Genomic DNA, 19,498 nt, shown 5'->3' with positions numbered 1-19,498 from the left:
TTTTACTATTACAACATATCACAAGATTTCTTCATCTCTTCTGCTTAGCTGGAATGGAAAAAATCCCAGTTGATATCCGCCAAATATAGGTCCCAAACTGTTGTTGATACTGTATTCAAAATCAAGATTATGGATGTTTCTGGTATAATCTCAAAGGATAAATTAATATTATGTCTCATGAAATAGTGTTTTCTCAGTGGATCATTGAAAAATCATTGCATTGGTAAAATATCAATGTTTTTCAGTTAAATGCCACTTAGAATGCTTCATTTAGACTGAAGATTAAAGTGTTGCAAGAACTAGCCAATAATTAATACTGAAACTAACAAAGTTAGATCGTCTCTTTTTGGTAATTCATTTTTCACTTGTTAACTGTAAGGCATTATCCACATACCAAAAAATTTAGATATGAGTACTGATTCCTCAAACTGCAGGCAACTTCAATATCCAAGAGTGCATGTGCTTCTATAGCTTTTTAGGTCATATGTCTCATTGTCTGGAATGTGAAACGTATTTGAGAAGTGACAAAATCCTACCCTCAACTTCCAGCTGTTGCAAAGTTCCAAATTTAATGCATAATTGAACAGCTAGAAATTTTAAATAAAGAAAAACTGCTCCCATGGACAAAGTATCAGATTAAAAAATATTGAATGGTGGAGATAAAAGTAACATCTTACACATCAAGCAAAGAATTATATATTATCTTAAGAATAAGAATTAGAAGATTGTGCTAAAAGTTAAAGACTAAAGCTTGTCATTTTAAGTTAATTTTACTCAAAGGCAGCTGCACAGCAGCCACAGAAGAAAATAAATTGGGATAATTTGGATAAATACGATAATAAATTTGGCTTGATAACTGTGTACCTATTATTACCCTTCAAATTTTTTTGTTTAAAAGCCATGCAAATCCATTGGTATGTGGACGAAAAGTAAACGAGGAAGAATCCATATTCCTCTTTTAAACAATACGATTGTCATTATTGAAAAAAATTATCTATAGAAAATCCAAGCACCATAAATTAAAAATTTCTACTATTGTTAAAATATGCTCTGTTAAACCTTAATATACAATTCCACAAAAATATATCAAGTTAATTACTGATAAGCTTGATTTAGACAATTGAGTCAAAATGCACAGTTAAAAGAGGGTTTATAAATATGAGACACAAGAAATTCTGCAGATGCTGGAGCAATACACAAAAAGTGCTGGAGGAACTCAGCAGATCAGGCAGCATCTATGGAGGAAATAAACAATCAATGTTTCAGGCCAAGACCCTTCATCAGGACTGGAAAGGAAGAGGGCAGAAGCCGGAATAAGAAGGTGGGGGGAGGGGAGGTGAGTTTAGGTGATAGGCAGGTGATAGGTGAGTTCAGGTGACTTCAGGTCCAGGTGAGATGGGGAAGAAGATGTAAAGGAGGGGGAGAAGATGTAATAAGCTGAGAGGTGATAGGTAGAGGAGGCAAAGGGCTGAAGAAGAAGAAAAAAAGAAGAAAAGAAAAGGGCGGCACAGTAGCGTAGCGGTTAGCGCGACGCTATTACAGTGCCAGCGATCGGGGTTCGATTCCCGTCGCTATCTGTGAGGAGTTTGTATGTTCTCCCGTGTCTGCATGGGTTTCCTCTGGGTGCTCCGGTTTCCTCCTACATTGCAAAGACATATGGGTAGGTTAATTGGGTTTAAAAAATGGGTGGCGCGGACTCGTTGGGCCGGAAGGGCCTGTTACCATGCTGTCAATAAAATTTAATTAAAAAAAAAATTTAAAAAAGAAGGAATCCGGTAGATGTTGTTCCTCCAACCTGCGTTTATAAGTACTCCATGCTTAAATACATTTATATACAAATAACTTAAATAAGAATAACTAAATAACTGTGCAATATTCAAAAAATATAATCCCTCACATTTTACCTAGCAAACATCCATCCCAAAATTTCATTCAGAAAAACTTCCTCACTGTAATGGTTAAAACTTGCAAGATGGGCTCCAAATGCTTGACAAAATTGTTCTGCTTCTTCCCAAGTTCTCTTTCTTAACACTTTCTCACGATGAAATACCTTCAAGGATAAAAATTTATATATATAAAGATTAGAGTACAATAACTCAAAAAAGCAGTTTAAAACATGTGTTGCATTTAAATCTTGCCATATCCTGGGTTGAGAGGGTAGTCCATCACAAATGACTAAAGAAATTTGATCTCTATTCTTTGGAGTTTAGAAGAACAAGGGGTGATCTTACTGAAATATGTGAGATCCTTTGGGGTACTGACATCGTTGATGATGAAATATTTTCACAAGTGGGATAATTCAAATGGGGAGACATAGTTAGCAAGATTGGGGATGGTCACTTAAAACTGAGGTGCATAGGGACTTCTTTTTACAGGGTGATGAATCTCTAAAATTCTCTACTCAGGAGTTTGTGGAGGCTAGGTCATTGTTTTTTATTAAAGGAGATAAAATTTTGAAAGATCAGGAAATTAGGGACTATGAGAAACTGGTATAAAAGATGAGATGAGGTCTGGGGCAGATCAGCCATGATCATACTGCACGGCGGGTCAGGTTTGAGGCACCGACTGGCCGATTCCTTCTCCTGTTTTCTCAAGTTTCTATGTTCTAAAGCTATAGCTTAAGAATTTCCATCTTAGTTTTTTGATCTTGAGTTCTGAATGAACCTGATAAAGTCAGATTTACTGCACATCCCTAGATGCAGAGGTGAAAGTAAGGTGGTTCAGGCTGGTATGATGCAACGTTTGCAATATGACATGATTGCAATATGACCAGACCGGTAAGCAATTTAACTTGCACCCTGCATGAAAACTGCATCACCTTCTCCTGCATGGTGACAGCTTTCTATATCCATTTCCAATGTTCTTCTCCATACTGTTCATCACTTCTCACATATTCTTCCTCTTATTATTTCTCCCACAAGCCTTCCACATCCTCCACCCCACACCCATTCCCTTGAGTTAGCTCAAGGCACCAGTTTAAGTGGAATCTCCAGCAAATGGGTGGCAAATTCATGACAGAAAAATTATGAAATTCAACATTGAAGTGGAGTCAAATTAAATTTTGCAAACAATTTTAAGAAAATTGATTGTTTAGCAACATTAAATTCAATAAATTTAACAAAACTATTTCAAATGATCATTAATCCAAACTAAAATAATCTTCACTTGGCTTTTAAGGTATGTGTAGAATATTACAGTTTGATTTAAAAGAACATATCAGCAGTTATATTATTTTATTATTTATCTTTAATCAAGATCTGAATTAAACTTTGGTATACAGCACTAAGTTAAACCTTCTACCACTGTCGTCTGTAACATGTAAAGCAAAAATTGTGAAACAAAACTTGCTTATGCTCTTCCAGCAGCTATCCTAAAAGCAAATGTTTTCACCTTGAAGCAGTTGCGAAGGTCTGATCTTGATTCCCATCCAAAGTGACATTTAGTGTTAGCCTTCTTGGTTTGACTAGGGAAGGATTCCACTTTTACACCAGATGTAACTTTTTCCTCACACAGAGACATGGCTTTGAAGGTTTTACAATCTTTAACTTCCCAAAGTATATGAGATTTTTCTCTTACCAATGCAACACAACCACCTGAATAAGCTGAAAAGCAAAGGAAATACAGAAGATACCAAACAACTTTCCAAATAGTTTTTGTCAACCACCATAAAGTATTGGAGTTGCAAATCACTAATCTTTCTAAAAAAATATTGATGCATACATGTATATATTTGCAAATGAGACAAGTGCATAAGTTGGAAGTAACACTCTTTAGCAATAGTTAACATTCTTTAGCAATAAATATTACAAACTGGTTATCCACCTGGTTGATTTTTATTCCAATTTGTGAAGGAAACTGGTATTTTCTTATCGTCTGTTGTTAACCAAGTATATTCTTCTGTATGGTTCCTATCCTGAAGACCTATCCAGAAGTATTTATTTTCTTCTTTGGCAAAATTGCTGATCAAACTGTTAATGAAAGCTTGTTCAAATCTATGGAAACAAGGGAAAACTCAAAAGTTTAAATACAGAAACAGTAACTGAGTTATAATTTCCATAACATTCAGGGAAATTGACACAGCTCCCATTCATTTTCTTCTGACTTCCCATGTACCTCAAAATACATCAATTTCTAACCTGTTCCTTAATTGTATCTCAGGTCGTGTTGCGCCGCTGGTTCTGTACAACTTTATACTTTGTGATATTCTAAAGGTGTGTGTAACTCTTTCCTTATAGTTGTGAATGGGGCATCATGTATATACTCAAAGAGTATTGGAGGTCACAAATTCCATTGTTAGTGCTTTTCTGAGATTATCCACTATTTCATAACAATAAACAACAATAATTAACCAAACATTAGTCTGTTAGCTCAACATGTACACTTAATGACAAAATGTAGTCAGAGAGGTTTGCTAGATTTGGTAAGATTGACATTACAGACAACTGTGATGAACAGCTTAAAATAACTTGTGCAGGACCTGGTATTTATAATTTTCTGTTATATTATTAGAATGCCATATCTCCATTGATTTAAATGAATTGTCTACTGAAAACATTGTATATACCAAGAGGAAACATAGAAAGAAAGTGCACATCTTTTAAAATTCTTTTGAAAGCTAGTTTTCTTGCAAAAAGAGGCATGGTAGCAGATATTTTAAATAAATTATTTTTATTGCATATGAATAACATAATATTCCCAGAAGCAAAGGAATTACATAGGTTAAATGGAAGTATCCATTAACAATCTGTGGTTTTAGATTTGTCAATGTTCTATTCTTTGAAAATTCCTACCTGTCAGTCCAAGTAAAAAATTAAATCATTGGAATAGGGTGCATCATAGAACACCTCGTTTAATGAACTGCTGTGTTAAATATATTAAATTTTATCAAAATCTTTAAGAATAGAACTTACCATTTATGGACTGAGATTAAAGTGTCTTCAGCTTAATAAAGAATTGATACTAAATATTTTCAACCAATGCACAGCATCAATCAAAAAGGCAAAAGTATGCTGAAATATACAGACACTACAAGATGTTACAGCGTCATCAATAATTTTTTAAGCACTAGGCAGGCTGCATTTTAAACATTATGTCCACTTTAGCTGTCAAGTAAGCAACATTCAAGTATTAATATTGACGACTGGATGGTAAGCTCTGTTGACTCCAATCTGGAACTCTTGCATTCATCCACCTCAGGCCTACATTGAGAGGCATGTTACATTGAAAGGTTGCCACCTCAAGGAAGAACATGATTTCACTGGAAAGGGTGCAGAGATTTTCCAAGATGTTACCTGGAATGGAATGTTTCAGTTATGAGGAGGGACTGCATAAGATGCATTTGTTTTCCTTGGAAGGAGGATGCTGAGGGGGGCACCTGATAGAGGTACACGAAATTATGAATGGTATAGATAAATAGTAGGAAGCTTTTCCCCATAGCAGAGATCCTACAGCCAGCGGACAAGAGATTGGAAAAGTGGTTGCAATCTGGAATGCACTGGCTAAGTGGCTGGTGAAGGTAGGTACTCCCACAACATGGACAAGTACCTGAATTGCCAAGGCACAGAAGCTACTGGCCACGTTCTGGTAAATGGGATGAGGATAGATGGGTACCTGATTGTCAACATAGACATGGTGGACTGAGAGGCCTGTTTCTGAGCTGTATGACTCTATAACCCTAGGGCAGACAACACCTGAGAAGAAAGAAACAGTTAACATTTCGGGCTGATGACCTTTCATTGGAAAACTTTTATTTTGAATTTATATGTCCTTTATATTGCAGGCTGCTCATATCATGTCCTCTGTGAGTGAATGCCACAAGATCACACAGTTTCATGTGCTGATATCCTACAATTTGCTCTTTTCAACTAAACAAGGCTGAAATTGCGTTGCTACACTATTCCAAAATGTAATTTCATAAAGATATATGACACTACTGACAATTGCTTTAATTGATACTACATTTTTAAAAAGTCTAAAATGCAAATTATTAATTAGAAAGGCAGTTGCATTCTTTATGCAAGAGATAGAAGTGGTGAGGGGTAGGTTTTGTACAAGTATCTGACTGAGATTCCACAAAGATGTGTGGGTTATGAGTTTTGGTGTATGGTGTGTGCACTTAGTCCCTCATGGAGGGTTGGAAGTACACATTGAACATAAATATTCATATAAGTATAAATATAAAGGGAACCTCTGCTTTAGAGGACAGAACTCTGAGAATTCAAATTACATTGCCCTGTCAATCAAGGACCTGAAGGGAGTGCAGAGGTGTTTGTAAATTCTAATCTCATTCACAAGGAGAACTTGGTGATATAATAAAACAGAACAACTGATTCATGCATCCATCACAAATAGTTTGTCTGCGAATCATAATTTTACCTGTTTTCAATGGTAACAAGGGAACAACGATATCTTTTTGAAGCTTCATCATAGGTTTGTAGGTAATTGTCAATCTTATAGCAGGAGTCTTCATATCTTTTCCATTCCTGAGAAATGAAAGCCATCCTTAGTTGGTCAACTTAAAGGGCCAGCTTGTGTTTGATTCTGCCTGCTGCCTACACTTGGCCCCTCTGGTAATCTAGCAGAAGCACCTAGCTGCTGCCACACCCATGGGGCGAGCTATGCTGATTGTCTCCATTCCACGGCCCTTCCATTGGGGAGTTGGGCTGTGAGTGGTGACAGGCCTCAGATGGTACAACTCATGGCCCCATCCTGATGGCCTCTGACAGCTCATTGCTGTCAAAAGGTTTCTTTGTTTTTTTTGGTAGTAGTGCAAAGGCCTAGACTGATATTTCAAATTCTACCAAGTAGCTGAGAAATATAAATTCAGTAAAGAAGTATAATCTGGAAGAGAAAAAATCTTGGTAATGGTGACCTTAAAACTACCAGAGTGTCATCAGTACCCATTTGATTCAGTAATATCCTTCAGGGGAAGATATCTGCTATGCTTATCTGGACTAGCATATAAGCAAGCCCAGACCCACAACTATGTGACACACTCTTAATTACCCTGTGAAAAGGCCTAGCGAACTATCAAATGTATTACAATTGCTACACTATGTCAGATGAAGGATAATAGTTTAAGGAGATGGCTCACCAAGGGCAATCAGGAATGTGTAATAAATGCGAGCCTTGCTGGCAAATCCCAAATATGAGAAAATGAACCAAGAGGTCCCAGATAGACATTTAAAAGCAGTAAACCAGATTAAAATAATAAAAAGTAAAAGCTAAGTACAAAAATTTTAAACTGCCATTAATTATAAACATAAATATACAGAGGAATAAATAATAATAAATAAGCAATAGAACTTATCTAATAAAGGTCAAGGAACCTGAGTGAAGGAGGTTGTTGCTTGTTGTTCAGCCTCATATCTGTATGCACCCAGCCGTTTGGCTCATTATCTCCAAAGCCACTGTTGTGAAGTGGAGGTTAGATGAACTGGCATCTGACCTCCTATGGGCTCCATAGTTCTGTATGGCAGTATGCAAACATGGAAGACAAATACATACTAAAAAGCAGAGGGAGGAGGGTCCATACAGAATCGCAGCCCATAGCATGGCACAAATTGGTCCAATAAGAAGAAATAATTCCTTTAGTTGCTGTGCAGGTAATCAGGAGATGAAAGATGGTATTCATAGTTGGGTATGGATTGGAGACCAATATTTGGTAAGTACAATTGGGGGTGGCAGTGGGGGGAGGGAGGGTTATAGTTTTTTGGAAATGTGTGTGCAGCAAGGAGGAGCAAGAAGAACTTTCCTTTTGCTCCCCAGGAATAAATAGAAAAAAATTGATGGTTTCAGAGGCTGCTAAATGATCCTGTGCAGGATAGGCTCAATGCTTGCACCAATCATTAGTGAAGAACTTTCAAAAGTGAGATACATCATTAATCTGCTAATTTACACACACAGCACCATCATGCTATTTTAGATGCCTGTCCTAATACAACAAAAGGGTGTTACAGGAAGATACAAAGCCTATGTGTATTGGCTACCGGGGATCCTACTGCTGAATCGGTAAAGCGTCCTGTTGTTTAACATCTGAAAAATAGGCAAAGCACTTCCCATTTTCTATCCCATCATATATTACTTTTGTCTGGAAAACAAACTTTTCAATGTGAATCACGTTTACTGCTTCTAGATTTTCAACCCAAGAAAATATTGAATGAAACCATAACAGATTATTTATTCTGTATGAGGATGTCTATTATCAGCTGTGTCCTGTGTTAGCTTTGGCTCAATTGAATGAGCAGGATCTGGGTTTAAATCTGGAGCAGAGCATCTGTGCTGATCCTCCAGTTTGAAACCAAGGGGTGCTGCACCATCAGTAGACAAACTGAAGACCCATGATGCATTTTTTAAAGAGCTGAAGAGTCTCCCCAATGTCCTGGAATAGTTATCCCTTGATACACGGTAGCGTAGCGGTTAGCGCAATGCTAATACAGTGCCAGCGATCAGGGTTCGATTCCCGTCGCTGTCTGTAAGGAGTTTGTGCGTTCTCCCGTGTCTGCGTGGGTTTCCTCCGGGTGGCCCCGTTTCCTCCCACATTCTAAAGACGTATGGGTAGGTTAATTTGGGGGTTTAAAATGGGCGGCGCAGACTCGTTGGGCTGGAAGGGCCTGTTAAAAAAACATTACAATGGCCATCATCACATTGTTACTTTGTAAAGATGAACTTCTGTGTCACCTACATTACAGCTGTAACCACATTTCAAAAATATTTCAATTGCTGTAAAACAGTTTGGAACATATCATAGATATTCCTCTCAAGTGATTTTTTATAATCCTCCAAAGGTGTACACGTTCCACATAACAGCAATAACCAAACACAATTGAGATTAAATATTAAAAACTATCTGGCATTCCGAGAAATATCCCACCTTAGAACAACTTTTTATCTTTCCATCTTGCTCTACTTTTCCTGGTTTTTTACAGATGCTCCACATTTTTTCCTCACAGTCTTCAACTTTCCACTGGCCGTTCTATTGAAATAAATTAACACAATTTTTGTAACAAACAGTAACCGTTCTACAACCACAACACAGGGCTTGCCGAAATATCTAATTATCGAATTGCAAACATTCAGCTTCACAAAATTCACCATGTTCACTATGGTCTGACCTAAGAAAGCAAAAGATTTTACATGTGCAAATATTCCATTGGCTTAAGATAAAGAAGTCCAATTCATTACTCCATGTGAAGTTTAAATAATAAGATACAAGTATTCAGTATTATTTTGTGACACTGAACACGCTATATAGATTCAAGTAGTTATACTTTCAAGACAGCTATGTCATATTAGAGAGAGAAAGTTAAGATTTTTACTCCCTTACAAAAAATGAAGAACCGATGTTTTTTCAATCATTTAAGAATAATAGAAGTAATATAAGTAATTCTGAGAATGAAGCAATGTGTCATAAAATGCCAAATCATTGGTTCCAAAAACACTCTTGCAAAATTTATTAAACATTCTAATTTCAAGGACAGAGAGCTGAGTGGTCAGATAAAATTTTGAACTCTTAGATTAAAAAGATTTTATCTCTTGCAGAATAACACGTGGGTTTTCAAATGTACAGCTTAAGTACAAGAACATGCTATCCCAGACATTAAAATCTATTTCTAAAGCCATTAAGGATTGAATTAGAAAGAAAAATACAGCCATTAATCCACTCAAAGCATTTGTAATCTATCCCCATCACACTCATTTTGTAATCTCCTCTAAGTGGTGTTCCACAAGGATCAGTGCTGGGATCTCTGTTGTTTTTGGTATATATTCTAGATGAAAATGTAGATGCTCTAATTTTTAAGTTTGCAGAAGAAACAAAAATTATTAGAGGTTGTGGAATGCGAGGAAGATTGTCAAAGGACACAGCAGTTACAAATTTGGGCAGAGAAACAGCAGATGGAGTTTAATTTGTACGAGTGTGAGGTGTTGCATCTTGGGAGGTCAAATGCAAGAAGAAAGTATACAGTAACTGGCAAGACGCTAAGGAGCCTTGATATACAGAGGGATCTTGGGGTGCAAGTCCATAGCTCCCCAAAAGTGACAACACATGTGGATAGGGTGGTAGAGAAGACATATTTGCCTTCTTTGGTTTGGGAGTTTAGTATAAATGTTGGGAAGTCATTTGCCGCCATATAAAAGTTTAGTTAAGCTACATTTGGAGTATTGTGTACAATCATGGTTGCCTCATTGCAGGAAGGATATGGAGGCTTTGGAGTGGGTGTGGAAGAGATTCACCAGGATGTTGCCTGAAGTGAAGAGTAATAGCAATAAGGAGAGGCTGGACAAACTTGTATTGTTTTTGCTGGAATGTCAGAGGCTGAGGGGTAACCTGATAGAAGCATATAAAATTATGAGAGGCATAGAGAGGATAGATAGAGTCTTTTTCCCAGGGTGAAAAATATCTAATAATAGAGGGCTTAGATTTAAGCTGAGGGGGGAAAGGTTAAAAGAGATGTGCAAACCAATTTTTTTTTACATAGAGAGTGGTAGGTGCCTTGAGTGTACTGCCAGGGGAAGTGGTAGCAGTAGATATGGTAGCAACATTTAAGAGGCTTTTACACAAACATGAACTTGCAGGGAAAAGAGGGAAACAAACCACGTGCAGACAGATGGCATTAGCCAGATTGGCTACATCATGGTTGACGCAGACATGGTGGGCCGAAGGGCCAGTCCTGTGCTATTACTGTTCCATGTTCTAAGTGCTACATGAATATTCTTCTTCATTTCTAAAAGGAAATCAACTTATTCACAGAGCAACTAAACAGCTTGACCTCATCTTCACTTGATGGCTTCCACAATAGAGATCTGTGCTGATGCGTTGGCAAATCAGCAACGGTCTTGGATAAAATCCGATTGGTGCTCAGAACAATGAGGTGACCAAACTAAAACCTTTTGGCACTTTTGTCAAAAGATTGACAGTAGATCACAAAGCACAGCAGAACCAAATGGCTAATGATAACTGCTTTGACTTCCATGAAAACAGACTACGAACTTTTCAATCAATAATTTGGCAACAGTCCTTCCAGTAATTTCAATTGTTCTGGTTATGATTCTCCTTGTGATCACTTATTCTTCTATCAATCTACTTATGATAACTTTTTCATTGTTTAATCTGTTCATATAAGCATAGAAAATAGGATCAGGAGGAGGTCATTCAACCTTTACTCCATGATCCCACACCCATTTCAGTACTCTTTTATTGCCTACTCCCCATATCCCTTGATCTCTTTTGCATTAAGAAATATATACTTTTCTATTTCTTAAATAGATTTAATGACTTGGTCTCAATTGCCTTTGCAGTTCCACAGAATTCCATGGACTCTAATGGAATTTCTCTGGGTGAGGAAATTTCTCCTAACTTGATTTCTAAATGGCACATCCTGAATCATTGGGAACCTCCTTCCTTTATATCTAATCTGTCTGTGCCTGTTAGAATGTTATACGTTTCTATGAATCCCCTCTCATTTTTCTCAGTTCTGGTGATTATAGGTTGAACTGGCCCAGTCTCTCCTCGTATGTCTGTCCTGCAGCACCACTAATCAGTCTATTAAACCTTGGTTGCACTCTCTCCAAGGCAAGAATATCAAAACTGCATACATAAGTCCAGAGGGTCTCAGCTAGGCTCAGTAGAAGAGCATCAAGACCTCCTTGCTCCTGTACTCAAATCCTCTTGCAATGAAGGCCAATATATCAATTGCCTCCCAAAAGTGCATCTGAACATTTCTTTCAGCTGTGTACAAGGCCACCCTCATCTTCTTGAACCTTCTATTCAATTCCTAGAATTCACCGGATTTTCCATTGCCAAAATCACCTGTAAATTTACAGCAAACCCTATAACTTAAAAAAAAAGAAAGGATGTGAATATTTTAGATGTCTGAATTTTGAAACATAAAGTATCAACTAAGTTAACACTTCTTGAACAGTACTTGCACGTTTTTGACTAGACAGTGTAACTGGAATTTTTAAAAAGCAATGAGACATTAGTCAATATATTTACCATCTTCTGCAATGACACACAGTGTTGTGTGGTGTTATATGGAATGCTTGGTTCATTCTTATGCCAGTAAGTAAACGTCACAGGAGATCCTTCTGACCATGTAAAAACAGCTGGTGTTCCGTTATTGGTTAGTCCAGTCCAAACCTCTGACACAGTTTCTGGCAGAAAGAAATAATAATTAGTTCAGAGTGAGCTCAAGAATCACTTTATCATTATATAACTTGCATTTCTTTCTTTATTCTTCAACTATATATGCTTAGAAGCAGGTCAAATGACAATAATGTTTAGAGAAATCTCTGCAGTCGAAAATTCTTTACACAACTGTCTTAAAAGCTTGCAAACTATGTTTCTTGCTAGAATCTTAGTTAACATAAATTGTAGTCCAGTTACAAAAAAAAACTTTAAAACTAATTCACATTGAATTAATGAAATGAATGTGCATCATTTCTGGTGTCCTCCATCATGGAATTTGCCTGACCTGCTTGGCACTTCCAGCATGCTGTTTAAGAGAGCTTCAATGTCTTGGAAGCCCATGTCAAAGCTTTCATTTAAGCTTAAACTATATGGCCTCAGTTCTTGCATCCTTCATTTGAGAAGCTTGTGATACCAAGCCCACTTTACAGGGATTACTATGTATTCATAATCAGTCTGCAGTAAGACAATGCTATGTATGAGTGAAATGCAGACCACAACATACTCAGCCATACTTTCCACCATATTGGGTATCCCCAATGTCAGACTGTTGACCAATCATAAAAATTCCTGGTACTCAGCTAATTATTTGGAATGTGGAATCAACATCATCTCTCAGTTAATAGGTGGAGACTTCTAGCAACTGGTGATGGGCCCACCCAAAACTACTTTCTCCAATGGAAAATATATTCAATTACCAATGGAATCATGTTCACAGCTCACCTATTGATTTTAAATAAATTGTGAACTTGAAAAGAATTAGTGCCGCATGGCGATGTCTTTGGTCAAGTGATATGTTACTCTGCCCTTCACTTCAGACGAAAGTTGTTCAAGATCTACTGTGGAACTGAACCGCAGAGATCAAGAATTCTCTGTCTGAATTAGCTTCTCTCAATTGTAGTACCAGAAAGGTTTCATGCTTCTGATTAGCACATGGTTCCTGCCAGCAAGTATGTACTTTTGTGTGGGTGCCACAGCAGGGCAGGGTCCTTATCCACAACGAAACATCAAGATGAAATAATCATCACGGACAAAGATTTCTTTCTTGGACAAGGAGTCAAAGGTTGTTCATGAAATGAACTTTAGTGCAGATCAGCTTCTTCAAGAAGGGGTGTGTATGTATATGTGTGGAGGTCGCGGGGGGGGCGGGGGAGGTGGTGGTGTAGAAGAGATGGTTGGCAATTGAAAACTGAATTGCAAGATTTACCAAAAACTATTTTCTTTAATTCTTTTCCTAAAAATCTGTCCTCAAGCCATAATTTATGTTGTTACATACGCTTTAATGCTTTTATGTCTGCATTCAATAATGGAACCATCGAGGTAAGCATTTATATTGGCATTTCTAATGCAGTTAATTGACAAACTGATTGATATGTGCAAAACAATTTTGGGAAAACAAAATAGAAATTTGTTTTCCCACATGGATACCTGAAATTTCTATTTCTGAGGTTAAGAAATTTTGAACCTCCAACGCAAGTTAAGATCATAAATACAATTGAGTGGGGGCAAGTTTCGAAGGGAAGATCGAGCATTATGGATCATCATAATGATGATCCTGAACTGCAATCAGACTTCCAAGACAGAAGCTGAGGTGTTGTGAAAGATTAGAGAATGGGAAGAGAGGAAATTTTCTGAGGTAATGATACCAAGAAATATTTAGGGAACAGGACTATAAATAAGAAGCATGAACTCTTCAAAATTCAGGAGAGGTTTACATTACTTGGAGCAAAAAACTGTAAATACTGGGAATGCTGAGAGTCTTTACCAAGTCTGGCAGCATCAGTGGGGAGATAAGAGAATGGATGTTTCAGGTTAAGGATGCTAATTATACCAAATTTTCCAGTCCAATCAAATATTCAAAAATGTTAAAGTTGCAATTTGTATTGGCACAATCAAGTGCAGTGGAGAAAGATTAAAGTCTCTGGGCAGTTAAAATTAACTAATCTGTATTCCTGTTATCAATCTAACATCTTAATGTTGGACGGAATGCAATTCCTTCTTGGTTACCAAATGTCAGAATGAAATATCTCCAGCAACATGAATGGACCCTGCTACCCTGCCCATCCATTGGTTGAAATGAAGCTCCCTTCTCTGTGTCCCAGGAACCCCTAACGTAAAAGGTACATCTTTCTTGCACTCGTTTTCTATTTTCCATGGCATTCTCATTACTTCTGGGATTTCCAATTCAAGATTACATTTTGAGTCATGGAAGAAGTCCAGGTACAACCTCGGGAAGGCCATTGCAAGTGCAAGGAGGAAATGTCGGACTAAACTAGAATCACAGACGGACGCTCGACTGCTATGGCAGGGCTTGCACAATATTACTTCCTACAAGACAAGATCGCATAGCATAAGTGGCAATGACCCATCATTCCTGGATGAGCTCAATGCCTTTATGCACCCATTGATAGGGAGAACTATGACACACCCACACGAGCCCCCACATCTCTGGATGACCCTGTAATTTCAGTCACTGAGGCTGACGTCTGGGCATCCTTCAAGAGGGTGAATCCGTGAAAGGCGACTTGTCCAGACGGCGTACCTGGCCAAGTACTAAAGATCTGTGCAGACCAACCGGCTGGAGTATTTATGGACATATTCAACCTCTCGCTTCTGTAGTCTGAGGTTTCCACCTGCTTCAAAAAGGCATCTATTGTACAGGTGCCCAAGAAGAGCATCGGCAGACCTCAATCTGTGAGGATTGGTAACAACATCTCCTCCTTGATGATCATCAACACAGGTGCACTTCAAGGCTGTTTACTTTCCTCTTTTTTTTATTATTTTATTTTAATATTTTTTAATGGCTTGTTTTGGTAATCATTAAGAATTTTATTGAGTGACTGATCGCTTTTTTTTCCTTTTGAAATAATAATAAGATTGTATTCTTTAAATTTTTTCCAAAATATTGGCTTCTAGACTGGAAAAGGTACACCCACAAATTATTTCTGATGACCAGACAGGATTTATTAAGAATCGTTATTTGCATTTTAATATTACAAGGTTAATGAATATTGTATATACCCCTTCATCTACAATCCCAGAATGTGTTATCTCACTAGATGCCGAGAAGGCGTTTGATAGAGTTGAGTGGGAATATTTATTTAATACACTTGAGAAATTTAATTTTAGTCCAAATTTTATATCCACAATTAAATTGATTTATCATACACCTATGGCTTCAATACTTACTAATAATCAGAGATCCCCTTTTTTAGGCTTTTTCGAGGCACTAGGCAGGGTTGCCCTTTGAGTCCTTTACTATTTGACGTTGTCTTGGAACCCTTAGCAATTGCCCTTTGGGACTCTTCCAACATATTTGGCATTACTCGTGAAAAGGGGATCCATAAGATATCACTATATGCAAATAACATGTTACTCTATATCTCTAACCCAGAGAAATATATCTCTGCAGCACTATCATTGCTTGCTCAGTTTGGTGCTTTCTCTGGTTATAGATTAAATCTTAATAAGAGTGAACTTTTCCCATTAAATATGGAAGTCCCAATTTATTGGCAATTACCATTTAGATTAGTGACTGATTATTTTACGTATCTGGGTGTTAAAATCACCAAGAAGCATAAGGACTTATTCAAAGCTAACTTTTTACCTTTAATTGATTCTGTTAAACAATTGTTTACTAAATGGTCCCCATTGTCTCTATCATTGATTGGCCGAATTAATGTGATTAAGATGAATATTTTACCAAAATTTTTGTACTTATTTCAGGCAGTTCCAACTTTCATTTCGAAATCCTTTTTCGATTCTATTGATTCTAAAATTCTCTCATATATATGACAGAATAAATATCCAAGGTTAAGTAAGAAATATTTACAAAAATTAAAAAAGGATGCTGGTATGGCTTTGCCTAACTTTAGATTTTATTATTGGGCAATATTAGATACTTAATTTTCTGGGCACAAGATTTAGATGTAATTCTGTGTCCTCGATGGGTGTATCTTGAGTATGAATCAGTGCAAGGATTTTCATTAGCTTCTATTTTAGAAGCCTCACTCCCTTTTGCACTTACTAAATTGAGTAAACAAATGATTAACGCAATAGTTAAATATACAATACGAATATGGTTTCAATTTTGTAAATTTTTTGAATTGAATAAATTCATTTATCAAGTCCTATTCAATCTAATTTTTTTCTCAACCTTCTAGAATTGATTTAGCTTTTTCTTTATTGAAAATGAAAAGAATAACGTTTTCGTGATTTATTCATTGATAACTGTTTCATGTCTTTTGAACAGTTGTCTAATAAATACAATTTGCCTATATCACATTTTTTTCAATATTTACAGATTGGAAACTTTTTTAAAGTCACTTTACCTTCTTTTCCGATACTATATAAAACTGAAATTACGGGAAAAATCTTAGGTTTTAATCCTTATCAGAAGGGCTTGATAGCAATAATTTATGATCTGATTATGAAAATATGTCTAGAGACACTTGATATAATTAAGAATGAATGGGAAAGAGAACTCCAGATACTTTTACCTACAGAGACATGGAAGAAAATTCTTCAATTAGTTAATACATCTTCAATGTGTGCTAGACACACTTTGATACAGTTTAAGGTGGTCCACAGGACCCATATGTCGAAGGATAAGTTAGCCCGTTTTTATCACCATATAAACCCTATATGTGACAGATGTAATTCGGAGGTGGCTTCCCTGACACATATGTTTTGGTCCTGTCCTCTTTTGGAAAAATATTGGAAAGACATTTTTAATATTATTTCAACTGTATTGAATATTGACTTACAACCCCATCCTATTACTGCAATTTTTGGGTTACCAATGATGGATTTTGGCCATTTATCTGCTTCTGCTTGTTGCATGATTGCTTTTGTTACATTATTGACCAAGAGATCGAGTCAATTTAAATGGAAGGACCCTATACCCGCTACTACATTTCAATGGTTTTCTCAAACTATAACAAGTTTAAACTTAGAAAAAATTAGGAGTGGTACTGTTGATCCTTCGCTTAAATTTGAGGAAGTTTGGAATCTATTTATTCAATATTTCCATACAATATGAGTAGACCTTTTTCGAATCCCCTTCAATAACCTTTGAATGTAGAGGAGCGGAGCTGACGACATAAGAATGTGTTTTTTTTAATCTAAGAAATACCAGCCCAGTTTCTTTTTCTTTGAAGTTTTTGGTTTGCTTTTGTTTAATATTATACTTTTTTTTTGATCTGGGGGTTTTATCTTTGTATAATTAAATTTCTTTTCAATAATTTTGTTTCCCATCATGTACACTTAGCAAGAGTGCAGGAGGTCTAGATTACATATTTTACTCCTTGTGAGTATAAATATTAACTGTTATTATTGTTATCCCGACCTCTTTGTATCATATGTATAATCATTAATCTTATGTACATTAATTTGAATTAACTTGAAATTCAATAAAAAGATTGAAAAAGAAAGCCTGCGTGCTTAGCCCCCTGTTCTACTCTCTCTACACACATGACTGTGTGGCTAAGCATAGCTCCAATGCCATATACAAATTCGCCAATGACACTACTGTTGTTGGATGAATCACAGGTGGTGATAAGTTAGCTTACCAGAACAAGATGGACACCTGGTTGAATGGTGGTGCAACAACAACCTCTCACTCAATGTCAACAAAACTAAAGAGCTGATTGCTGACTTCACGAAGGGGAAGAATGGTGAACATGCACCAGTCTACAAAGGGGGATCAGTGGTGGAGAGAGTCAGCAGCTTTAATTTCCTGGACATTAACATATTGGATGACCTGTCCTGGGCTACCATATTGATGAAATCATAAGGAAAGCATGCCAGCATGTTTACTTTTTTAGGAGCTTAAGGAGGTTTGGCTTGTCATCAAACACTCCAACAAACTTCTACAGATGTACTGTTGAAAGTATCCTGATTGGTTGAATCATGGTCTGGTACAACAATTTGAATGCACAGGAACGTAAGAAGCTGCAGAGAGTAGTGGACTCTGCCCAATACATCATGAGCACATCCCTCCTCACCATTGCCTCAAGAAAGCAACATCAATTGTCAAAGGTCACCGCTGTCTCGGACATACCATCTTTTCACTGCTACCATTGGGCAGGAGGTACAGAATCCTGAAGTCCCACACCACCAGGTTCAAGAACAGTTACTTCCCTTCAACCATTCGGTTCTTGAACCAACTAGCAAAATCCTAATCACTACAGTTTAGCAACACTATGGCTGACAGCTTCAACATCGATTTCTCTAACCCAGTAACTCCTCCCCTCTTTTCCCCCCTCCTTCCTCCCCTTCGTTTTCCCTCATTCTTGTGGCCGTCTCACCCCTGCCGTCATGACCTGTCCATCTATTCCCTATCTCCTTCCCTTTATTCCATGGCCTACAGTCCTCTCCTACCGGATTCCTTCTTCTTCAGTCCTTTGTTTCTTCTACCTATCAACTCTCAGCTTCTACACCATTCCCTTTCATTCCCCCCTCCCCCACCCAGCTACACACCCCCCCAACCTGCCAGCCTGTGCTCCTTCCCCTCCCCCTCCCCTCCCCCAGCCTTCTTATCTTCTTATTCTGGCTTCTGCCCTCTTCCTTTCCAGCCCTGATGAAGGGTCTCGACCCGAAATGTTGACACTTATTTCCCTCCACAGATGCTGCCTGACCTGCTGAGTTCCTCCAGCAGTTTGTGTGTGTTGACCACTTTGATCTCTTTGTATAAAAATGGACTTTGTTTTTTTATTCTAATTGTGTTCTTTCTTATAAAAATTGTATATAATTTATGCTTAATGTATGTTTTTCTTGTGAATGCCGCTTATATGCCTGTGATGTTGGTGAAAGTAAGTTTTTCATTGCACTTGTGCATACATGTACTTGTGTAAATGAAAAACACGATGATGATGGAGAAACTCAGCAGGCCAGGCAGCATCTGTGGAGAAAAGCAGGCAGTCAACATTTTGGGTCAGGACCCTCTGTGTTTTTCATCTAGATTCCAGCATCTGCAGTCCTTTGTTTCTCTGTACTTGTGTATATGACAATAAACTTTGAGAGTTTAATGTTTATGATCCATGCTTATGAGGCAACAAATCATCCAATTTAGTTTCAAGCACAGCTTTCACAGTCAGCCTGGACTGTATCTGAACTGAAAGGTTGAAATGCTGCTGCTCCTTCACCATGCACATTTTTAAAATACGTTTCAGAGTCCCTGTACAAGAGCTGATAGAGAACTATGTATTTTGGCATAGGGCATACATGAAGCAAAGTCCTTTGGATTGCTTAAGTAAAACTTGCAATTAAAACAGGGAGGGAAATGCTTCAGGAAAGAGTTGGCATCAGAAG

General features: G+C 37.3%; 1 protein-coding gene across 2 annotated transcripts in view; it reads right to left on the bottom strand.

Annotated features, from left to right (window-relative positions):
• Positions 1 to 19,498, bottom strand: part of pla2r1 (phospholipase A2 receptor 1) — a 126,693-nt gene that overhangs the window by 36,886 nt on the left and 70,309 nt on the right. For both annotated transcript variants that reach the window (XM_052028493.1, XM_052028574.1), the window contains 6 exons: positions 11,996 to 12,153; positions 8,873 to 8,974; positions 6,376 to 6,482; positions 3,823 to 3,992; positions 3,391 to 3,602; positions 1,905 to 2,050 (listed from right to left, as the gene is read on the bottom strand). In XM_052028493.1, coding sequence (XP_051884453.1) covers positions 1,905 to 2,050; positions 3,391 to 3,602; positions 3,823 to 3,992; positions 6,376 to 6,482; positions 8,873 to 8,974; positions 11,996 to 12,153 — 895 coding nt within the window. The remainder of the gene's footprint in view (positions 1 to 1,904; positions 2,051 to 3,390; positions 3,603 to 3,822; positions 3,993 to 6,375; positions 6,483 to 8,872; positions 8,975 to 11,995; positions 12,154 to 19,498) is intronic.

The sequence above is a fragment of the Pristis pectinata genome, chromosome 1 (genome assembly GCF_009764475.1).
Source record: "Pristis pectinata isolate sPriPec2 chromosome 1, sPriPec2.1.pri, whole genome shotgun sequence".
Classification (NCBI taxonomy): domain Eukaryota; kingdom Metazoa; phylum Chordata; class Chondrichthyes; order Rhinopristiformes; family Pristidae; genus Pristis; species Pristis pectinata.
This window is presented reverse-complemented; position numbering and strand designations above follow the sequence as displayed.